The sequence below is a fragment of the Notothenia rossii genome, assembly GCF_949606895.1.
Source record: "Notothenia rossii genome assembly, chromosome: 4".
Taxonomy (NCBI): domain Eukaryota; kingdom Metazoa; phylum Chordata; class Actinopteri; order Perciformes; family Nototheniidae; genus Notothenia; species Notothenia rossii.
Window position 1 is genome coordinate 49208103 of NC_136902.1, and position 22479 is coordinate 49230581.

The window sequence follows — 22479 nt, forward strand, 5'->3', positions numbered from 1 at the left end:
GGGGTGGGCAAACTTTTTGGCTCGGGGGCCACTATGAGTTTTACAATTTAACAGACACAGGCTGGGCCAGTAGCAGATCGGTGAAACAAATATTTAGCTGTCCACTCCTCATTAAACACTCGGCACTCATTGTCGACTTTTATTTTCTTTGGTCCACTCATTGTTACAGATGCAGGTTCAAAGGTGAAATAGGTTCAAAGGTGAGTTATTGCGTCATTGCGTCATCATTTGCATCATGACGTAACCGTTTACATGCCTTCTTATGACCCACACAGAGTTTTACGTTGCTGATTTTCTCCGCTCACAGCAACATCAATAGACTGTATTGGACTGCATCGAGTAGTTTTTATCATATGAAGCCAGATTAAATTAAACAACTACTTCTCCAACCTTATACCTTTCTTAAAAGTGCTGTGGTGCATTGTTTATTAATGTGGTTCAGCTGCATTACCGCCCGCTGCAGTGCTGCTCGTTTATTCTACTGTTAACTCACGGCAGCGGCTGCTATAAAGAATTCACTGTCCGACTGTCACACAAGCAGCTGATAAATATCCCCCATCCCCATAAGTGAATGTGTTTCAGTCTGAATTTACACTGTTTGGCATCACAACGCTGTAATGAAAGTTTCTCTGGCATTCTACAGGTGATGTTAGCATAGCAACCAAAGCTAATCAGACTATCTCGACTACTTGTTGCTATCATATTGTGGCATAAACCGTTTTCTACACAAAATAAACAGAATCACACTAAGCTGGTTAGTGTTGCCTGACTTTATATAAGTGGTTTTTATAAGTGTGTGGTCGCGTTCTAGTCCCTTTTCTCAGCGCTACTGCTTGTTACAACTTGTATTCGCTGTACTGTACTGTTACGTTTCCTATTGGGCTAGGGGAACCAAAAGGGAAACAACACGACCAGAGTGGAATTGGTATAATTATAAGGGTTTATTTAAAAACAGCTGTAAACAAAATGGCAGGCAAGCAGCCTGAAACAAACAAAAGGGCCAAAAGGGCACCGGTTGACAAATAACCAAACAAAAGGAGGACTCTAAGAAGGGAGTCTAAAGACATACAGGGAAAATAAATACTATACTAAATAAAGAACGAAACAAAACCTCACTCTAAAAGTGGTACAACTAACACAGAGAATCTATACAAAAACACAACTAAACTACAGGCAACCGTCACAGAATCCTAACTACTCTAAACACTAACTAAGCTACTCTACACTCTAACTAACCACACAAGTTTAACCCCAGAACAAAGAGCAAGTAGCGAGAGGCATCTGTCCACCTACAGAGCCTCCAGAATGATGATTGTCCCCAAGCTTTGTAATAATCTCCAGCAGGTGTGCGCCGGCTGTGCGCTGCGATTGGAGTGCGTCGGGCCCGGTGTGCTCCAATCGCAATCTTCAGGGGCGGACCAGGAGATGGGAGCCAATGCCGGGAGGGCAACCGCACAGCTCATTTACATAGAACACACTGCTGAAAACACTCAGACGACCAGGAAGGCAGCAGCCGTAACACTCCCCCCCTTAAGACACAAACCCACAGGTTTTGTGAACCTAAGCACACTAACGAAATTCCTAATAACACACATTCATCACAAACTCAACCTGACACACTAACATCTCAAACTCAATCTGACACACTAACATCACAAACTCAACCTGGACAAGCATCGGCCAACACATTCTCTGAACCCTTTAATGACGGGTGTCTACTGTAGTCCCGCACAATCAGAGCCCATTGCAGGAGACGCTGGTTGTGCTTGGACACGCTGGGGCAGAATATGAAGGGATCGTAGCAGCTAAACACCACAATTGGCCAAAGGCTGGGTCCAACATGAATCTTAAAATGTTGTAGAGCCAACACCAACACCAAGATCCGATGAACTACCTGACGCTCTCTGGTTACCGGGAGTGTCGAGAAGTCTAGAGGCTTGTCTGAGCCGGCGTGTTGTGCTGGTCTCATGACATCCTCACGAGGGGGAGGGGGAGCCACAATTTCTGGCTTCTCCTCGGACACAGCTTCATCTGAAGGCACAGGCACAATCACAGGGTCAGGTAATGAAACATAAGGGTCACGTTTACTTGCCTGTGCGTGTGCGTGTGTAGCCAGGCCAATGCCTTTAGGCGGGGATACATTCTGCCGCTGTTCCTTACGTTTCAGAGCTGCGCAATTGGCGATGACATGTCCAGGTTTGTGACAGTAAAAACACTCCCTCTCTTCTCTGTTCACGTTACACACATTTGTTGGCTGAGTAAATGGTGCGGCCGACACACGGCGCGATCTCTCAGTAAAGACAGGGGAAAGCACAGATTTATGCGTTAACACATACTCATCGGCTAATACAGCAGCAGCAGAGAGAGTATTTACTTTTTGCACATTTAAGTAAACAACAATGTGATTAGGCAAACTTTTTTTAAACTCCTCCAACATGATCAATTCCCTCAGAGCAGAATAATCGGTAGCATTACATGAAGCAATCCACTTAGCAAAACACATTCCCTTTTTCCTAGCAAACTCTACGTGCGTTTGATCAGGACTCTTCCTATAGTGTCTAAACTTTTGCCGGTAAGTTTCAGGAACTAATTCGTACACTCTGAGGATGGCAACCTTTACTGAGTCATACTGCAGGCTGTCCTCTAACGTGAGAGCCACAACTGCTTCCCGAGCTTTTCCATGTAATTTGCACGTTACCATCAGAGCCCAAACTTCAACCGGCCACCGCAATGCTGTAGCAATGCTCTCGAATGCGCTAAAATAGGCATCCACCTCAGTCTCACAGAATGTTGGCACTAGCGAAATGTTGTTACTCACGTCAAAGGCAGGTGGAGGAGGTGGAGATGGCAAGTTTCTTCCGGCAGAGTCAAAAGCACCGGATGCGCGCAGTTGGGAGTCTAGCTCCAGCTGACGAATCCGGATCTGGACTTCCTTATCTGCCTCGATTTTCCTTAGCTCCAACTGAAACTGCCTGTCTTGCTCCCTGTCTTTTGCCTCTAACTGAAGTTGCCTGTCTTTTGCTTCCAACTGAAGTCGGGCGAGGCGGACTTTAAGTTTATTCCCTTCCCGGGAATCTGTACTACCAACCGGAGAGGGTGGACATTTACGAGGCGGCCTGAGCAGTGCTTCACACGGCTCGCCCCCCTCACTGCAATCACTCTTTTCTTGGCTAAATGTAAACTCCGCCGCCTACCTCTGACTTAACGGGTCTTCAGTTAAGGCGTTAGACCCTGGGAGCTCAGCGGGCACAGCCAGTACTAGTAATTCCCTTCTCACCATCTCATCCCCCACCAATGCCTTCAACTCTTCCTTTAACATCTGTTTAGCCACTGGGAGACCGAAATGTTGCGCTATCTCATATAAGTCGTCTCTACGACACTGAACTAACTGCTCATGAGAAGGACAGACCAAAAACGACTCTAAATCAAAAGTTGCCATATTCAGCTAAAACTGCACACAACCTTACCCAATTGTTTTTAGCTATACACAACCACTTATAACCCCAGGAAAGTAATTAACATCCCGGACGAGCCCCCATGTTTTACGTTCCCTATTGGGCTAGGGGAACCAAAAGGGAAACAACACGACCAGAGTGGAATTGGTATAATTATAAGGGTTTATTTAAAAACAGCTGTAAACAAAATGGCAGGCAAGCAGCCTGAAACAAACAAAAGGGCCAAAAGGGCACCGGTTGACAAATAACCAAACAAAAGGAGGACTCTAAGAAGGAAGTCTAAAGACATACAGGGAAAATAAATACTATACTAAATACAGAACGAAACAAAACCTCACTCTAAAAGTGGTACAACTAACACAGAGAATCTATACAAAAACACAACTAAACTACAGGCAACCGTCACAGAATCCTAACTACTCTAAACACTAACTAAGCTACTCTACACTCTAACTAACCACACAAGTTTAACCCCAGAACAAAGAGCAAGTAGCGAGAGGCATCTGTCCACCTACAGAGCCTCCAGAATGATGATTGTCCCCAAGCTTTGTAATAATCTCCAGCAGGTGTGCGCCGGCTGTGCACTGCGATTGGAGTGCGTCGGGCCCGGTGTGCTCCAATCGCAACCTTCAGGGGCGGACCAGGAGATGGGAGCCAATGCCGGGAGGGCAACCGCACAGCTCATTTACATAGAACACACAGCTGAAAACACTCAGACGACCAGGAAGGCAGCAGCCGTAACAGTACTAACAGTTATTGCTCAGGTTAATCTTGACCCCCTCCAATGTAAGCGTGACATATTTGGTTCTTTAAATCTTGCCGGGTTGCCGACTCCAGCAAAGGTAATGTGTCTAGAGTGCGCCATCTAGTGGGATCAACTGAAATGCCGGGTATTGCAGGAAAAAGGCTAAATGAATGCGGTCTTTACTATAATTTGGACAATCTTGTACCAATATTCGGCGGGCCGGATTAAAAAGCCCAACGGGCCATATATGGCCTGCGGGCCTTAGTTTGCCCATGCCTGTAGTAGATGGTTCTGTTACAGTTTTAATTTTGGCAGCATCGATGTCTATTTTTAGAGAAAGTAAAATCTGTAAGGCACGCTCAGCTACCTCCACATTTTCAAGCCATCGATGATGACAGAAGTCAAGAGGGAAGGATGAGGTACCAGTGACTTCTGTATAGTCATCCCTACGAGCTGGAACATCCTTGAAAAGCCATTTAAGGGCTGACAGAGCATTTCCCAGCTCCCAGTTTGTGCCTGCACACCCTGCTCTAAAGGAGTTGTGTAGTATATGCAAACCACAACTTCCTACATTTAGAATTTTGTTGCCAGTTTGTCCTTCAATGTTTTGCTGGGCTATGGAGAAGAGTTTCCTGTTCACATTTGGGCCCTCCATTGACAGCTGAATCAGGTTTTGGAAGCCTATATCCAAACACACTGTCTCAACCTTCTCATAGATTTGTGCTACAGTGTGATGACCCATGAAAAACGATGTCAGATACCTTGAGTTTACTTGGTTATCATTCCAGAATCGAATGTGGATGTCAAGCTGGCTTTTTTCTTCATTTCCAGATTCAGACTTTCATTGAACAGAAGAACATATCCAGACTCTTTCATGGCTTTCGCCTTCATTATGGAAGAGAAATTAGGACCAATGCCAAATATAGTGAGATATGCCAGTTTAATTTCCCCACAACTGAACTGCTTCGCTACATCACTGTCAGGAAACATTGTCTGGAAAATGGCCTCTGCATTCTCACATGATTTGTACGAATAGTGGCTGGTTACAACTTTTGTTGCTCTCCATATTTCTGCTTTGGGTGTTGGATTAGAGCTAACAAATGATGTTAAAGTGCCTGTGGTCTTGCTGGATGAATTGGGTGGATTTGATGAACATGCTGATATTAGAGGGGCAACTCCTGTCGCTACTCCACTGGCGGCTTCTAATGTATTGGCTCTCTCTACACTGCTGGTTGCTGATGTGGATGTAGCTGTGCTGCTTGATGCATCACTCGTCTGTTGGAAAAAATCTCCCAATGTAGGAACTGGAGTTTGAAGTCTTCTCATCCAATCTTGATGCTTCTTTCCTAAATAATATATCCTAACTCTCATCATCTCATCAGCATGACATCAAAGCATGGATGTCCTCCAACTATCTCAAACTAAACAGCAGAAAAACAGAGCTCATGGTTGTGGCACCCAAGGCGCTGCTCCAGAAAGTTGGTGACTTCATCCTCAAGGTTGACGGCTGCTCCATCTCCCCATCTCCTGAAGCCCGCAACCTGGGTGTCATCTTTGACTCCACCCTTTCCTTCCACTCCCACGTCAAATCTGTGACCAAATCGGCCTTTTTCCATCTAAGGAACATTGCAAGACTCCGACCATCACTCTCGGAGTCGGTTGCCGAAACCCTAGTCCATGCGTTTGTCACCTCCTGCTTGGACTGCAATGGTCTCCTATTTGGGGTTCCGAACAAAACCCCGGACAGGCTCCAGTATGTCCAAAACTGTGCTGCTAGGGTACTCACAAATACAAAGCTGTGGCAGCACATCAGTCCCACCCTCATCCACCTCCACTGGTTGCCGGTTAAGTCCCGCATATCATTCAAAATCCTCCTCCTCACCTACAAGTCCCTCCATGCCCATGCCCCCCAGTACCTATCGGACATCCTTCACCCACATGCCCCTCCCCAGAACCTGCGGTCTTCAGACTCTGGCCTGCTTACCACCCCCCGCACCAAACTGCGAACCTTCGGTGACAGAGCCTTCAGTGTTGCAACCCCCACCCTCTGGAACGCTCTCCCTCCGGAGATCCGCAACATCCCCACGCTTGAAGCCTTCAAGAGGGGACCTCAAGACCCATCTGTTTACTAAGGCCTTTGGCCCCTAATCTATTTGTTGTTCTGGTTGTCTGACTGCCTTTTGTTTTGTTATGTTTGTTTTGCCCTGTTCTTCCTTGTAAAGCGACCTTGGGTCTCATGAAAGGCGCTGTATAAATCCAAGCTATTATTATTATAAACACAAATTATTTATTCATAAAACAGTTATCAGTAAGATGCTGAAAATGATAGTTTAGATATTTTATTAAGTTATCTACTTGTTTAATCTCTTTCATGGCAGTAACATGACATACAGTAGCGTACAGTGGTGTAAAGTAACTCAGTAAATGTACTCAAGTACTGTACTTAAGTATAATTTTAAAATACTTGTACTTTCATTTTATGCAACTGTGTACTACTTCTATTCCACTACAGTTCAGATGTAAATTGTGTACTTATACTACATCTATTCAATACCTTTAGTTACTTAACAGATCTGGATTAATCTAATGATTCGTGTTCACCAACACGATTTACCAATTTTTTTGGTTTTAAAAGCAATGTTTTTCTATTGGTAGTATGTTTCGTGCCTGCGTCTTTTTGTCCGGTCGGATCTTGGAAGACCGGAAGCTGTGTGGTTCATAAAAACATTTGCTTACTCAATATCAAGCCACGGTTATTGTTTTTATTTAAAATTGTATAATGTCTGACTTTTTTTGCCGTTTGTGAGGAAAATAAATGGGGCTCAGAGCCTCAGAATACTGAAATCTGTATTTTAGTTTTTCCTTCTAATCTGTTATAGTGAACCAAAATCAGTCGGAAGTAAAGTATATTTTGAAGTATTAAAATAACGTGTTTATAGCAGAAAGTTCAATAAGGTGTAATTCTGGTATATTCATTTTAATGTCACCACATATATTCGTGTGTGTTAAATTTGAAGGGACAAAGTACATTTTTCCTCTTTTAAATATAGCACAATAGTATTTTCTTCCACTTTTATGTGTAATCAAAAGGGTGGTTTTTTGGCTATCTGTGGTTGAGAATAATATAAATGACCTTTGACATCTGCTTTGCAGTTCCCAGACCTCTAAAGAGGCCCTGAGTCTCTGGCTTCCTCTGTTAATTGCTAAAACTATTATTGATTAAGCCAAAGGGGGTTTTCCTCAAATATAATGCAGTTAAAGTCCTGTTAATTAGTGATTCATGTCCAGCATGCATTAGTTAAGAAACAATAAGGATGTTGGGGTGTTGAAATGTACGTGCGTTTCCTGCAAGACTCTTATCAGATCAGGAGATGATTGGGTCACACACAAGTTAGAGAAACAATGGTCCTTCTGATTCTAAAGTAAGCTGACTTTGGGGTGAAGGGAAGTTCAGGGAAGGCCTTAGGCCATGGGAACAGTTAAGCTTTGTTATTTACCTAATCCTAAAGATGTCATGAGATGATGACTGGTAAATCTATACAAGCATAGCTTTCAGAGGGGAAAACATGTGATTGTTGTGTGATAAGATACATGATAGGATGTGTGTGTGTGTTGAAGATGTTTAGGGGGAATCAGTATGTGTCCTGTCAAAGACTCCTCTGTCATGACTCCAAATCATTGATTGGGGATTGCCTGAGGGCAGAGAGGGACAGAAACACACACACACACACGCACAGGAGCGAAACAGATGGAATCAACAAACTGCTGACTCACTGTCATGGGTCCCGCCCAGAAGTGAAACCGACCAATGGAACTCTGCCAACTCACTGGCTAGCTCGCTCAGAAGTGAACTCGCCAATAACAAATAGCTAGGGAAGGATGTTGTGATTATTTTGAAGATCGGCGCTCTTGTTTTTTGACTTGCCGTTCCTGAGACGTGTCTCACGCGGTGGTAGAACTTGGGCCCGGAGCATTCTGCATTTCGAAGCTGCTGTTGCAGAGTGCTTCGTGATTAGGTGATTGGGTGATGTATTGTATGTTTTACCATTAAAACAGATTATTGTTTAACCCTTATCCTGGTGCTTTGACTTTTCCTTCTTTTAAAACAAACTCATAGAGGAACGCGCGGAGCAGAGGTTCTGCTCCAACAGAAGTCGCAACGGCTCATTTCAAAATAAACGTGGATTTGTGTAAAAAAATAGTTTTTCAGGGTTCGGGTCTTTTTGTTTGATTTTAAATAAACAACGTCTTGGCTTTCAGAATATGAAACTTTTATTGCCGAAATCTCACGATAAATACATTTTTGAAGCTTGTAAAGGGAAGATGACAGCTCTCACTCGCACTATGCTCTTACGTAGCGCTGCTCCCCCTCCCTCCCGCTGACATTATGAATGTAAGGTGTATAGTAATCATAGATGACACCCAGGGTCCGTTACAGTTTGTTTTCATCTGATTTCAAATAAACAAAGTCTTGGCTTTCAGAATAATAAACTTGTTTCGGCAAACTCAGATGATAAATACAACGTTGAAGCTTGTAACGGCATAATTACAAGCGGAGAACGGAGTAACTTGACGTCACAGCAGGCATAACAACAGCCGGTGTTTCTCGTGAGTCTTTCCCCGGGAAACAAACACAATACACACAAACGCAAAAATACACAAACACATAGACACACACAGTCGTGAGCTTCCCTCAGACCAGTAATACAAACGAAAATAGGTTTCCTCCGTTAGAAAAAGCTATGAATATCCTCTTTCCAACAGTGTATATAACTCAAAATGTGTCTTCGGGTCAATGAGACTGATTTTGATAGAGCAAGTTTAGGCACGAAGAATACTACCAGTAGACATACATTGCTTTTAAAATCGTTCTGTGTGACATGAAACAAATGGGGAAATCGTGTTGGTGAACACGAATCAATTGATTACCTTTCGTGACACGAAATGAGTGCTTCGTCCTCTGAACACCACAGGATGAAATTATAGTCACCCTCATAAGCAATTATCCCACATCGAGTTCGCTATTCAGTTTGCTAACGTTACTAGCTTAAACAAACGTAACATGCAACGTTAGCCTAATCCAAAATGCTCTACTACGGCTTACCTTTCATGTGGCTCGTCAGCGCAGACTCTCCCATCGTGAATAATTCAAATTCTTTGTGACAAACTTTGCAGGAGGCTATTCGTTGGGTTGATCCTAATTTTAACCATGGCTTGTATTTTTCTTCGGATCGCAAACGCTCGTTGAAACAGCAACCTCCTGGCATACTGTCGTCTATCACTCCAACCCACTCTCTTAAGTCTGCGTACAAATGATACGACTTTACAAATTGGAAAATGGGTGCAATAGATACGCGAAAGTCCGATTTTGCGTACCTATCATACGCCAACTATTCCCATTGAATTCTGAGTCCGAGTTTTGCGTGCATATGAGACGCAAATGGATACGGTCGTGTCTGAGAAGACCGGAAGCTGTGTGGTCCATAAAAACATGTTATTACTCAATATCAAGCCACAATTATTGATTTTATTTGTAATCGTATAATGTCTGACTTTTTTTGCCGCCCGCGAGGAAAATAAATGGGGCTCAGAGCCTCAAAATACTGAAATTTGTTATCCTTTTCTAAATAACACACTGTTATTTACTCAACAATAACACACTATCATCCTTATTTTTATTTATCCGTTTAATTCTATAATATTGGGCTTTTTAGCCGTCCGTCAGGAACTGATTTTAAAAATAAAGTCACCGGAAACAGACGTAGGCCCGGTTCAAGCTCGATGATTTGGATGTTGTAGCCGCAATGCACGCTGGGATATGGTGTTTCCCACATAGCACGTTTCGTTAAAGGTCCACTGGAAGCAGCGCAGTCCAATTCGAGAAGGCGATTCGCCATTAAAAGAAGAAGAAGAAGACGACGACATTGAACCCTCCTTGACACGGAGTTCCTCGAGGTAAACCCGTTTTCTGTAATGTAATAAAGACATTTACAGTGTTTTTTAAAAATGATTTCAGCTTTTGCATCACTTTACACAGCACTATGTGTCGACATACAAGCTTACGCATGTGAATTATTTGCTAGTTAAACCGTGAACTGCTCAGTTAGCATCATTGAGTTAGCCTTAGCTAACGTCTGTCGTTTTACGGAGCTGTTGCAGTTTAAAATCAATCAATAGTAACATAGTTGATCATGTTATGACATGGTTCTTAAGTTTTTTTTTACTTAGCCTGTGACAGCACCACACACGAACAGACTGTGTTAGTGTTATTAAGTAATGGTAGCCGACTGAACCCGCTTTAAACGCATTTGTCAACCTGATTTACTCCCAAATGAGTGGCGATTTACTTCTTATAAATCATGTTTGGGGAAAAGGCATGTTAATGCATACATCTGTAAGTCTTATATGTCACTTGGTATCCCTGTTTAAGGTGATTATCGTACCTAATACTTTACTGAATCCAGATCAGTATTTCGGATTTTTAAGCTTATATTCACTCTTCGAGCCAATCTGAGGTCTGCTCAGATATTTGTCCCATTGATATTTAAACAGACATTACTAGCTGATACACGATCCGGTCCACATAAACTGTGAGTTTAGGAGTAGGCCTATATGGATATGTAATTTATAATTTAAATCATATGTACATGTCGTGCTTTTAACCTAAACGAATAGTGTATAGATATATACTTTATTCATCCCAAATTGGGAAATTATTTCGTTGCAGCCCAGTGTAATTGGACATTACAAATTAATACAAAATATGTAGGAGGAATATAAAATACAAAATACAATACAAATAATTAGCATAAACATCAAATATATTCATATCAACAGTAGCTCGAAAGAGTATCTGAATAATAGAAATATAAAAAAATGTGTATTACTCTATAATAAAAATCGAAAAGAAAATTATGAATAAAACTGAATATATGAATATTTACTTCAGGAACATAAGAGCAATTTAATATTAAGTACTAGTTTGACTACAGTAGAGTCTCTATCTAAAAAAACATGCATTATATCACGCAATAACAGATACATTTTATGAACAAACATGATTTGAGGTTTATGATGATAGCTAATAGAAAACATCTTATCATGCCAAAAAAAGATTACACAATACGTACTGACTATTACCAGAAATTGAAAGTTATTTATGATATTACACTGGAATTTGTGAGTTTGAAAGTGCTACTAATTGAACTTTGATCTCACACTTAACATTATTTTGAAGTGGAATTCAATCAACATCATTTGGATTATATCATTTGACTTTAGTAATCATACATGGTTATATGGAAGAATTTTAGTTTTGTGTCATGCCAATATGTGATACATGTGATGTTTTTGTTTTGTTCATAATGTAGCAACGATGCCAGGTGGATCCACAAAAAGACAGTTCTCCCATTGTTTGGAAAAATCAAACTGCGCAAATCGTAGATGCACAAAGGTAAATATAACTATATATATATATATATATATATATATATATATATATATATATATATATATATATATATATATATATGTCTACTAAAGTATTCATAATACAGTCTATTATACTGTCTCTCGGACAAAGCCATTTTCATAAATACAGTTAGTTTTGCCTATAAATATCTCATTGTTTTCTGCAAAACCCAATACAATAAAAGTGGCGAACAAAGTGGTGACTTTTTTCTAACAAAAGCCGGAAAGAGTTTTGTCACTCCACAAATGTGCATCACAGTATAGGTGTTTTTTAGAACATTACATTTACTGCATGTGCCTGTTCCATTGAAAAGTTTGACTGTTGGTTCTTTAAATAACAATATTTTGATTTAAAAAAATGAATAATATTTTATTATGATTATATATGAGGCCATATAATGGACATTCGCGTCGGGTCGAGCCACGCCCCTTAGCTGTGATATAATGAGCCTATACCACGGCCTGTCGTGAGCTATTGCTTAATTATAATATATATGGTTAAAAGACATAAATAAGCAATACTTTGTTTCCCAACTGTTTATAACTGTCTTTCTATCAGAAAAAGTAAGTATGTCCTTCCTACTCCCTCTTTCCCTCTCACTTCCTCAGTGTGGGAAGATGTTGGAGCTGAAATCAAGGCACACGGCCCGTATGAAGGATATCCGGCAGAAAGCAAAAGACTGGGCCCAAAAAGTACACCGGTCGAGAAATCAATCAAAGATATTCGATAATTCTGCTCTGGTGGTAATAAACATTTTATTTTATTTTGGTCAGCCATTGAAGGTTACTGTCCCACAACATTAGAGAAATATTGATTGAATCTATATTGTACAGGGAAGGAACAACTTTTGAAATGTCATTCAATTATGTGTCAAGATTTCATTAACCCAAATGCATTTGCAATATTTCAATAATTAGCTAGTATAAATATAAAAAACGATACATTGACTTTAGCCCTGTCAACATTGTTTGCCATTCATCCCCAACCCCCAAAGCAATTTTAGACTAAATGTTCTGACTCACCAACCAACATCAAAGAACTAGTAGCGACGTATGGTATCCTCACGTTGCCTACGTTTAAGCCAGAAGGTCAAACACCACACAGATTAAAACCTACTGCCAACTCTCACTTACACTCTGCACCTGCATAAGAGGATTTTACTCTCCATAACAGCAGTAGGCAGAAGTATGTCTTCCTCATTTCAAAAGGGATAACAAAATACATAAGGCTCTAGAAATAAAGGCAATGTTTGTGATACACTCTTTAAAACAATTTCACAACACTCTCCACTCAGCTTCATGTTGGGAATATCTGAGTAATAGAACGAGCAGATGAGATAACACGACTTTGTGTGAGCCTTTGGACTGTAGTATTTAGTTTTCCTCAAGTCCGTTTTTCTTCTTGTTCACAGATTTCCTTAAGCTAGCTTATTTTGCAGACAGCTCTGCTGCCAATTCAACATGTTGAATCATCAGCAAAGGTTGTTGGGAATGGCAAAAAATGCCAATGATGCGGGACACACCACAAAAACATGGCCGACGGCCAATGCGGTGTGGTTAAGAGGTGTCTCCTTTGGTTCACTTGTAATGTGGTAGAGTGAATATAATTTCATGGCAAATGCTAATGAATGGCAAAACAGAACAGGAACACAATTGTCTCTTTAGAAAATAGTAGTGGTGTTGCTCTGATGGTTCTCTCTGATTAAGACACACTATAGAGAGTGGACTGCCAACTCTCTTTTTTTAAAGTCTTGCCTTTTTAACACTGCCTGGAAAATCTATCTCTGTCTGTATCTATTTGTGTGATGTTTGGCTATATGTTTTTCTTTGTTTTTAAGGTCGAAATACTGAAGGCCCTTGGGTACTTTCCTCTCCTCTTCTGGGGGAAGTACCACAATAAAAATAAGAAGTGGACGGCCCAGCTCCAGTGCCCCTTCGAGCTGCCACTGGTAGCCCATGCGGTCCCGGAAAAAATGGTTTGCCTTTTTGAAGGCTTTTTAGAAGGTAGTGCACAACACATTCATGATTCTTTATTAAGTTTAATCCTGTATTGTGTACCTATCCAGATGGATCAGATAGAAATGTCAGTCAGATAATATTTTAGACAACCTAAATTGGTTTTGGGCAATTCATTTATTCCTTTTTCTTTGTTAAACTTTAATATGTTTTGGTTAATCATATTTTCAACCCTGCACTACATCTTTAATGTCTTGTTTGTCTGCTTTGTTTAACTTCAAAGCATGGGATCCTGAGACAGAGGGTATAGGGCAGCATGAAAGGACTGGAGAAGAAGATGACCAGACAGAACAGGGGGAGGGAGGTGAAATGGATGAGACTGAGGGAACTACTGAGATGCAGGAGATGGAGAAAGAAGGGGAAATAGAGACACAGACAGACAGATTAGCGAGTGAAGGACTGGAGAGAGGAGAGCTGGAGGGACAGAAAGACTCAGAGGAAGAGTTTGGATCGGTGGTGGCAGAAGAGATGGAGGCAGGCAAGGAGAAAGAACAGGTGGTGGAAGTGGAGAAAGAAGAGTTTGAGGCAGAGAAAAAAGCAATCGACAGGTAGGTATTGAAGTATTATTTGAATTATTTAAAGGATTAAAGTAACGTGTTATGGCAGGAAAGTTCAATCTGGTATATTCATTTTAATGTCACCTTATATAGAATGTGTGTTAAACTTGTGATTTCTGCATTGAGTGACTTCTGCCTAGCAGATACCAAGAAGAGGCCCCTAGGGTCTCTCTGTTAATTATCAATAGTCCTTGCAATTAACAGGGGAATTCCCAGATACATTTTCAGATATAAGGCAGTTAAAGTGTTGTAGAATTAATGATTTATCTCCTAAAGACCCCAAAAGAGGCCTTGAGACTTGGGTCACCCAGCAGTAAACGAGATAAAGGTCCTTTTGAGCTTATCAATGAAATGTATTCATTCCTAGTAAGTTGACTTCAAGGTGAAAGGAAATTCACAGAAGCCATTAAGCGACAAGAACAATTAACTTCTGTTAAAGATACATGATAGGATGTTTGTGTGTGTTGAAGATGTTTAGGGGGAATGAGTATGTGTCCTGTCAAAGACTCCTCTGTCATGACTCCAAATCATTGATTGGGGGATCTGCCTAAGGGCAGAGGGACAAACACACACACACACACACACACACACAAACACACACACACACACACACACACACACACACACACACACACACACACACACACACACACACACACACACACACACACACACACACACACACACACACACACACACACACACACACACACACACACACACACACACACACACACACACACACACACACACACACACACACACACACATACACTGTGAAGCAACAGATGGAATCAACAACTGCAGACTTACTACCTGGGGTCCCGCCCAGAAGGGAAACCGACCAATGGAACACTGCCAACTCACTTGCTAGCTCGCTCAGAAGTGAACGCGCCAATAACAAATAGCTAGGGAAGAGCAAGCGATAAAACTCCTCCCCACCTGTGTATAAATGTTGTGATCATTTTGAAGATCGGCGCTCTTGTTTCTAACTTGCCGTTCCTGAGACGTGTCTCACACGGTGGTAGAACCTGAGCCCGGAGTACTCTGCAGAGTGCTTCGTGATTAGGTGATTGGGTGATGTATTGTATTGTTACTTTGTGTCATTAAAACAAGATTTTCTTTAACTTGCATTCTGGTGTTTCTTAATCCCTTCCTTTTTACGAATTTACCCAGCTTACCAAACGACACGCGGAGACGAGGTTGGTTTTAAACATCCTCAATCTCCAAGAAATGGTGACCCGACGTGTCTGAGTGGGGTGTTTCAGGGAAGAGAACACCAACGGCAAGCGGACGGAATAGTCCAGGGCTAAACATCTCGGCCTCTTCTGACAACTAAAAACAGAGCTCTGTACAATACCAGGTGAGCAGATACCTGTTCAATTCGAAATCTGTGATTTGACCATATTCCACATTTTAGGGTTGTCAGACGAAGTTTACAGTGTTTTTATAGTAACAGTACAAATACATATTTTAGATAGGTAGGAAAGTTATATAACATAAAAGTGAATCAATGAGGTATGTAAGACGAAGGTGAAAGGCCCCGTACTTTTTGCAAAAGGAGACGGCTGAAGACTCGTTGGGGGATGTTCAGTGGCTGTTTTCAGACGCCATCCAGAACAAATCAGAATAACAATTCTTAGGTTCATAGGAATCGAAGTTGAGTTATAAGTAAATCCAAAGGAGAGTAACGCAACCTTCAAAAAGCAATTTTGAAGTCACCGGACCTCATTAATCCTTTGTTCTGTGGGGTTGAATCTATAAAGCCAAACGTCACGATAAAGAGTTCTGTAAGCCTGGGTTACGACTCCATGTCAGCGTCACATCGTTGAAAGACGGTGTTGAAGCGCGCTGAGAGGCTCGCTAAACTGGTTGGAATAAACATTGGACAATAAAAGCTGAATAGACTTTACGGGGAATTTTTTCTGTGAATATTTACTGGTAACAAAGACAGTAAGTCAGATCAATAGATACGAAGTCATAATGAAGGGAGAATTTGAACGAGAGGAGCGTGAGTTAAGAGCTTACAAGAAAAGTGGGTTCAAGCAGAAAAATTGAATAAAAGGATAGCAGAAGTGTTAACTGTTGAAGGAAGCCCCCCTTCTCCTAAAAAGGCTGAGAGCTGCAGCGGGGGAGAGAGAGGGGGGTGTCAGTATTTGTCTGTGAGAGTTCCCCCCCCTTTTTCCTCTCGAGAGCAGCAGCGGCCCGGAGGGTGTCTGTTTGCTTTTTTCTCTAATGCCTGAAGTTGGAAGGAAATACATTGAAAATTAACAGATCAATGTGTGATTTGATGAAGTAGATATATTGAAATAAATAAGAAACAATGATTTGCTGCTATTTAAACATAGTCTTTGAGAACTGATTGATACCGTTGTATTGCATTGTGAATTTCATGGTATTTGTCATTAACTAAGGATTGTACTTAATTATACTTCAAGGAAAATTATATTACATACAGTAACCTTAGGGGAAAGTGAAAAGAGATTTACTGAGTATATGAAGTACATTAAGGGTAAGGTTTTATTCAAATTAAATAGGTGGATTTTTCCACCTAGAATAAGACATGGAAAGAGGAGAATTTGTTAGACATGAAATAACGAACTCACTGGAAGAAATATATATTGTAATGTTATTTAGGAGTTGTATTTATCATATACAGTTACTCTCAGTTGATGGTTGTTTAAAGTAGATAGGAAACTGAAAATGTAAACGATCCACCAGAATTGTGTTTTTAAGTTTATGAAGAAGGAGTAGAAAGTAAAAAGAAGGTTTTTGTAAGTTTGTCAGAGGGAATCTGTTAATGTTTAAGCATGACAGAGGTCCTGCACGAGGTTTTGCTCCAGCCATCTCACACAGTTACACAAAGGGGTGATTTGTGAGGGGCTGGAGCGGAGGCAGCTGCAGGGCGCAGTGAGACAGAAAGACAGGAGAAATGAGACGTTTTGGAAAGTAGAGAGAGACAGGAGAAAAGTCAGATGGTTTGAAAGAGTAGAGAGAGAATAGATGTTAAATAAAGTTAACCAATATTCTGGAAAATATCATATTGTTTTATGAGTAACATAAGATACGAATATATTTACAAGATATAATAACAACAGGCTTATCTAGGTTAACAGAAAATTGCTACTAACCAGTTTTAGCTGCAACTATCCTATCTTTGTTCTGGGGAGAACATACGTTGCATTTACAATTAATATTAAGAAAAGTTCACAATAGATACCATTAAAGACCTTTTGGGATTAATAGGACGAGTTTGTCATAAACATTCGTGCTTAGATGGAATAAAAGTGTTGAGATGTTCTCAAAAATGGGAGTTTTCACAATGCTTTTTAGTTTTTATTGAAACAATTAAGTAATAAGGACAGAAAAATGTTTTTTGATGATTTATTTAGGTTTCAGCTTTAGTAATAATGAAGATTACATTTTGTAATAATTCCTTTAAGCGTTCCAAAAATATATTCATTAACTGTAGTCAGATTACTTGTTTTAAATATATAGCGCTGGATACAGTTAGTTTTGTATTCTGTTACAAATCTAACCATGCTTGTAACACACAACTTAGATAAACAATTTGAAAAAGAATAGAATAACCAAGTAGATAAAAGATGAATCTATAGTGGTTAAGAAAGGTGTCTTTGTTTTGCCTATTAACTTAGAACTGAAGTAATGAAGAATAGGAAGACTGTTTCCATTAATGGGTTTAACATTCACATGTTTCAGCATTTCTGACCATATAGACACTCAGCTGTTTTGTTTTGTCACCCGCTGGAGGAGAGATTTACATTGAGTTTTTCTCTAGTAGCTGATTTGTTGTGATTACAGCAGCATTAGATAGTTGTGCACCACCTTTGGGTTGTACTCTGAATCAGTGTGTTGGTGAAATGTTGCTCATTGCAAACAGAAGAACTGTACAAAGAACGCATCTATGAGGAGGTATGGACAGTTTGCTTGTGCCTCGTTGTCAAGGCAACAGTGGTGTGAAGAGGTACTGCAGCTTTTGGGGATTTCTGCTGTACAGAGGACAACGTGTGTCTGCTGATTGTATCACATTGATCCAGAGGTCCCTTCCCCCTCAGGACATCCCAATGCCAGAGAGAGTTTCCTTGAAGCCCAATGACCAGGGCCGGTTCTAGCTTTTTGGGGACCCTGCCACTGACTACAGCTGAAGAGGACGATGAATCATTGACTGTTCTCAATATAACAAGATCTTGAGACAGGCTGGTCTCAGTCTGTTCAGACTCTGAAGAAATCATGCAATGATTTTACAGCAAAACTGTGCAAGAGTTTACCAGAAGGTGGTGTAGAATGATATGCTTAAGCGTTTAGGAAAGGAGGCTGATTGTTTAATGATGGTCTGGAATACTGAAAAGATTCAAGTTTAATATCCTTGTTCGGCAAACAAGACATCTGATTATTTTGTCACACATGATAATCTTGACATAGTGACTAGCTATGGGTAAACGTGTGGACGTTATACCATTATTATCATGAACTAAAACTAAATAGGGAAATAGTATCTGGTTAAAGATGAATGGATTTCATATCCTAGAGAGGATTAGTTATATTGTGAATACTTCACAAGGTATTTACTAATGTATTTTGAAGAACACATAATAAGAACACAAGTCCAGTTTTGTTTTGTTTCTAGATTAAATTGTCCACTACCAAAACTGTTCAGCTTAGGTCTAGCTTTAGACTTTGATAGTAAAAGAGTATTTAGGCTTATTTTTGTATATCTGACATTTTTTTAATATGTTGGCTATTCACTAGATAGAGAGATGGCATTACTCTCCATTTGTTAAGAACATTTCTGAAGATTAAATATTTGTTTCATTTCTAATATTCCTATTTAAGATGTAATTTTAGAGTAACAAGGCTGATGCTGAAATTGGAAAATATGTTAGTGGTTTGCATGATGTAAACAAAAAAAGGTTTTGTTTGTTCAACCTCCAGTTAGATCTGAAACAGTAATAATGATTGATTTGGCCAAAGCTTAGTTTAACATCCTGATGTAACATTATGAGGTATGTTCACTTCTAAGGGTAAACAAATTGATAAAATTGATTATTTGTATTGTTATTGATTTATTTGGAATATTAATTCAAAAGTCCATTTTCTGCAGGTTCACTTAAGAATGCCTTGCATGAACATTTGTCAGGTATTGTGCTTCCTAGGGGCGGTATATTAATAAAGGGTATTGATAATTTGTTTGTTAAACATCTGAAGAAAATGGTGCCGCGAACACGAGAAAAACTTTGTTGCATTGGTTGACATCAACACAATGATGTCACTAGTACAACTCCAGCTAGTAGAATATTAAAGTCTCTGCAGAGCACGACATGGCCAAAAGACTGAGACCAAATGACCTTTGACCCTGACTGACAGTGTGAATGTATGTCTGCATGTGATCAGTGCAACTGCATGATTCTAAAACAATAACTAACCGAGCATGTTTTTAGACTAACACATTATTCTGGAGCTCCAAGGGAAACGAGAGGTTTCCTAAAAAATGTTGACATGTTTCTAATATTGATTGAGTTATAACAGATAACACAGATGCAGAATCAGTGGCCAAGGGGCTACTGAGAGAGGTAATTCCAGAATGAGAATACCAGAAAAGGTGAACTGTGATGATGACAATTTTTTGTAATATTTCAACAGGTATTAAAGTAACTGAGGTTTGAAATGTAGAAAGAACATATTACAGTTAAGTTAAAACATAGTAATTTAATGAGATGGAATTTAATTTAGACAACATCTTGTAACTAGCCTGGTAAAGAAGTAAAAGCCATAGACTGTTTAGATCATTATGGGGATGTACATTTAATTTAAATTCATAATAGAAAGACATTTGATGGCAGTATGTTGGATTTCTGTATTCATTTTTTCAGCTTGATAATATCTAAGCACTGACAAGTAGAAGCAGTATCACCAGGAAATTATTCACTTTGTCAGTATCATGATTTTAGTTGTTTTTGAATCCATAACATTAGTGTGTTCCATTACCAGAAACATTAGCAGTTCATATTATATTTAGATTTTAAATAGGATCTCAAGGATTTCATTTATAATAACGCAGATGCTTATCAGAAATTCAGAGCTATTGAAATATGTTATTTAGTTCACCTGAAGATTTTGGAGTTTATTTTGTTGACACAGGCCAAGTATTACAATTCTGAAGCTGCACTGGGGTCTGCAACTAATTTAGAAAACCTGTTCACAGAGAGCTGTTGTTTTAAGACACCCCACCAACAGGCTCCAAGCGGCTTACCAGTGGTGGGTCAAACACCTGAGGGCCCAGAAGCCCTGAGCGTAGACTTGAGGGGTGGGTATCAGATTTCTCCACACAGGTTGCTGACGCCAAAAGGGGGACCCGAGGAGCAGGAGGGACATCTGGTACTACTGGAGCCAGTGTGCGGCGAGGAAATCACCTGGACGGACCCTCGACGACATCCGGACGGACCTGGCTATCATCAACGAGGAGATCCCTACAGCAGACGACTCGGAAGCTGGCATCAGTGGACTGGAGGAGAAGGACCTCACGGACATCCCTACAGCAGGCGACTCGGAAGCTGTCATCAGCGGACTGGAGGAGAAGGACCTCACGGACATCTCTACAGCAGACGACTCGGAAGCTGGCGTCAGCGGGCTGGGGGACTTGTCGAGGCAGCAGAGGCAGTCTACTTCTCTCTGATCAGATTCATCAGTTCCACCTTTGAAGGAAAGGCCGCATCTCCCCCTCCCTATCAGCTGCCCTTGTTGGCGTATTCCTTTGAGGGGGAGGGGGGCCCTGAGGATTCAACAACACGCAAGGATGCTGCTTTCTGGCACTCAGGTTCGCACTTTGATAGTTCCTTCACTGACATTGAATGTTGTGTTCTGTTCCCAAAGGTTTAAGGTTGGGGGACAGACACAGTAGCAAAGAATGACAGTAGTTGTGTTTCAAATGTCTTATGTGAGTTTGTCTCGTGGGGCGAGACCAAAAGGGGGAATTTAAGTATTATTTCAATTATTTGAAGGATTAAAGTAACGTGTTATGGCAGGAAAGTTCAATCTGGTATATTCATTTTAATGTCACCTTATATAGAATGTGTGTTAAACTTGTGATTTCTGCATTGAGTGACTTCTGCCTAGCAGATACCAAGAAGAGGCCCCTAGGGTCTTTCTGTTAATTATCAATAGTCCTTGCAATTAACAGGGGAATTCCCGGATACATTTTCAGATATAAGGCAGTTAAAGTCTTGTAGAATTAATGATTTATCTCCTAAAGACCCCAAAAGAGGCCTTGAGACTTGGGTCACCCAGCAGTAAACGAGATAAAGGTCCTTTTGAGCTTATCAATGAAATGTATTCATTCCTAGTAAGTTGACTTCAAGGTGAAAGGAAGTTCACAGAAGCCATTAAGCGACAAGAACAATTAACTTATGTTAAAGATACATGATAGGATGTTTGTGTGTGTTGAAGTTGTTTAGGGGGAATGAGTATGTGTCCTGTCAAAGAGTCCCCTGTCATGACTCCAAATCATTGATTGGGGGATCTGCCTAAGGGCAGAGGGACAAACAAACACACACACACACACACACACACACACACACACACACACACACACACACACACACACACACACACACACACACACCCACACCCACACCCACACACACACACACACACACACACACACACACACACACACACACACACACACACACACACACACACACACACATACACTGTGAAGCAACAGATGGAATCAACAACTGCAGACTTACTACCTGGGGTCCCGCCCAGAAGGGAAACCGACCAATGGAACACTGCCAACTCACTTGCTAGCTCGCTCAGCAGTTAACTCGCCAATAACAAATAGCTAGGGAAGAGCAAGCGATAAAACTCCTCCCCACCTGTGTATAAATGTTGTGATCATTTTGAAGATCGGCGCTCTTGTTTCTGACTTGCCGTTCCTGAGACGTGTCTCACACGGTGGTAGAACCTGAGCCCGGAGTACTCTGCAGAGTGCTTCGTGATTAGGTGATTGGGTGATGTATTGTATTGTTACTTTGTGTCATTAAAACAAGATTATTGTTTAACTTGCATTCTGGTGTTTCTTAATCCCTTCCTTTTTACGAATTTACCCAGTTTACCAAACGACACGCGGAGACGAGGTTGGTTTTAAACATCCTCAATCTCCAACAGTATCAATATAGAATATATGCTGTAGAACAATGAGGGAAATCTTGAC

At 40.7% G+C, this 22479-nt stretch overlaps 1 protein-coding gene across 2 annotated transcripts; it reads left to right on the forward strand.

The window, feature by feature from the left end:
* Positions 1-9964: 9964 nt before the first annotated feature.
* On the forward strand, positions 9965-22089 carry LOC307034636 (uncharacterized protein). Of its 2 annotated transcripts, XR_013806952.1 has the most exons (6): positions 9965-10155; positions 11571-11653; positions 12280-12414; positions 13509-13674; positions 13910-15606; positions 18320-22089. XR_013806952.1 is itself a non-coding variant. In XM_079673461.1 (5 exons), the coding sequence occupies exons 2-5, from the start codon at positions 11576-11578 to the stop codon at positions 14236-14238; spliced, it is 708 nt and encodes a 235-aa protein (XP_079529587.1). In that variant the 5' UTR covers positions 9965-10155; positions 11571-11575; the 3' UTR covers positions 14239-15779. The 2 variants fall into 2 exon arrangements, 1 of the variants encoding a protein (XP_079529587.1); XM_079673461.1 differs by lacking the exon at positions 18320-22089 and having other exon boundaries at positions 13910-15779.
* The last annotated feature ends 390 nt before the right edge of the window (positions 22090-22479 follow it).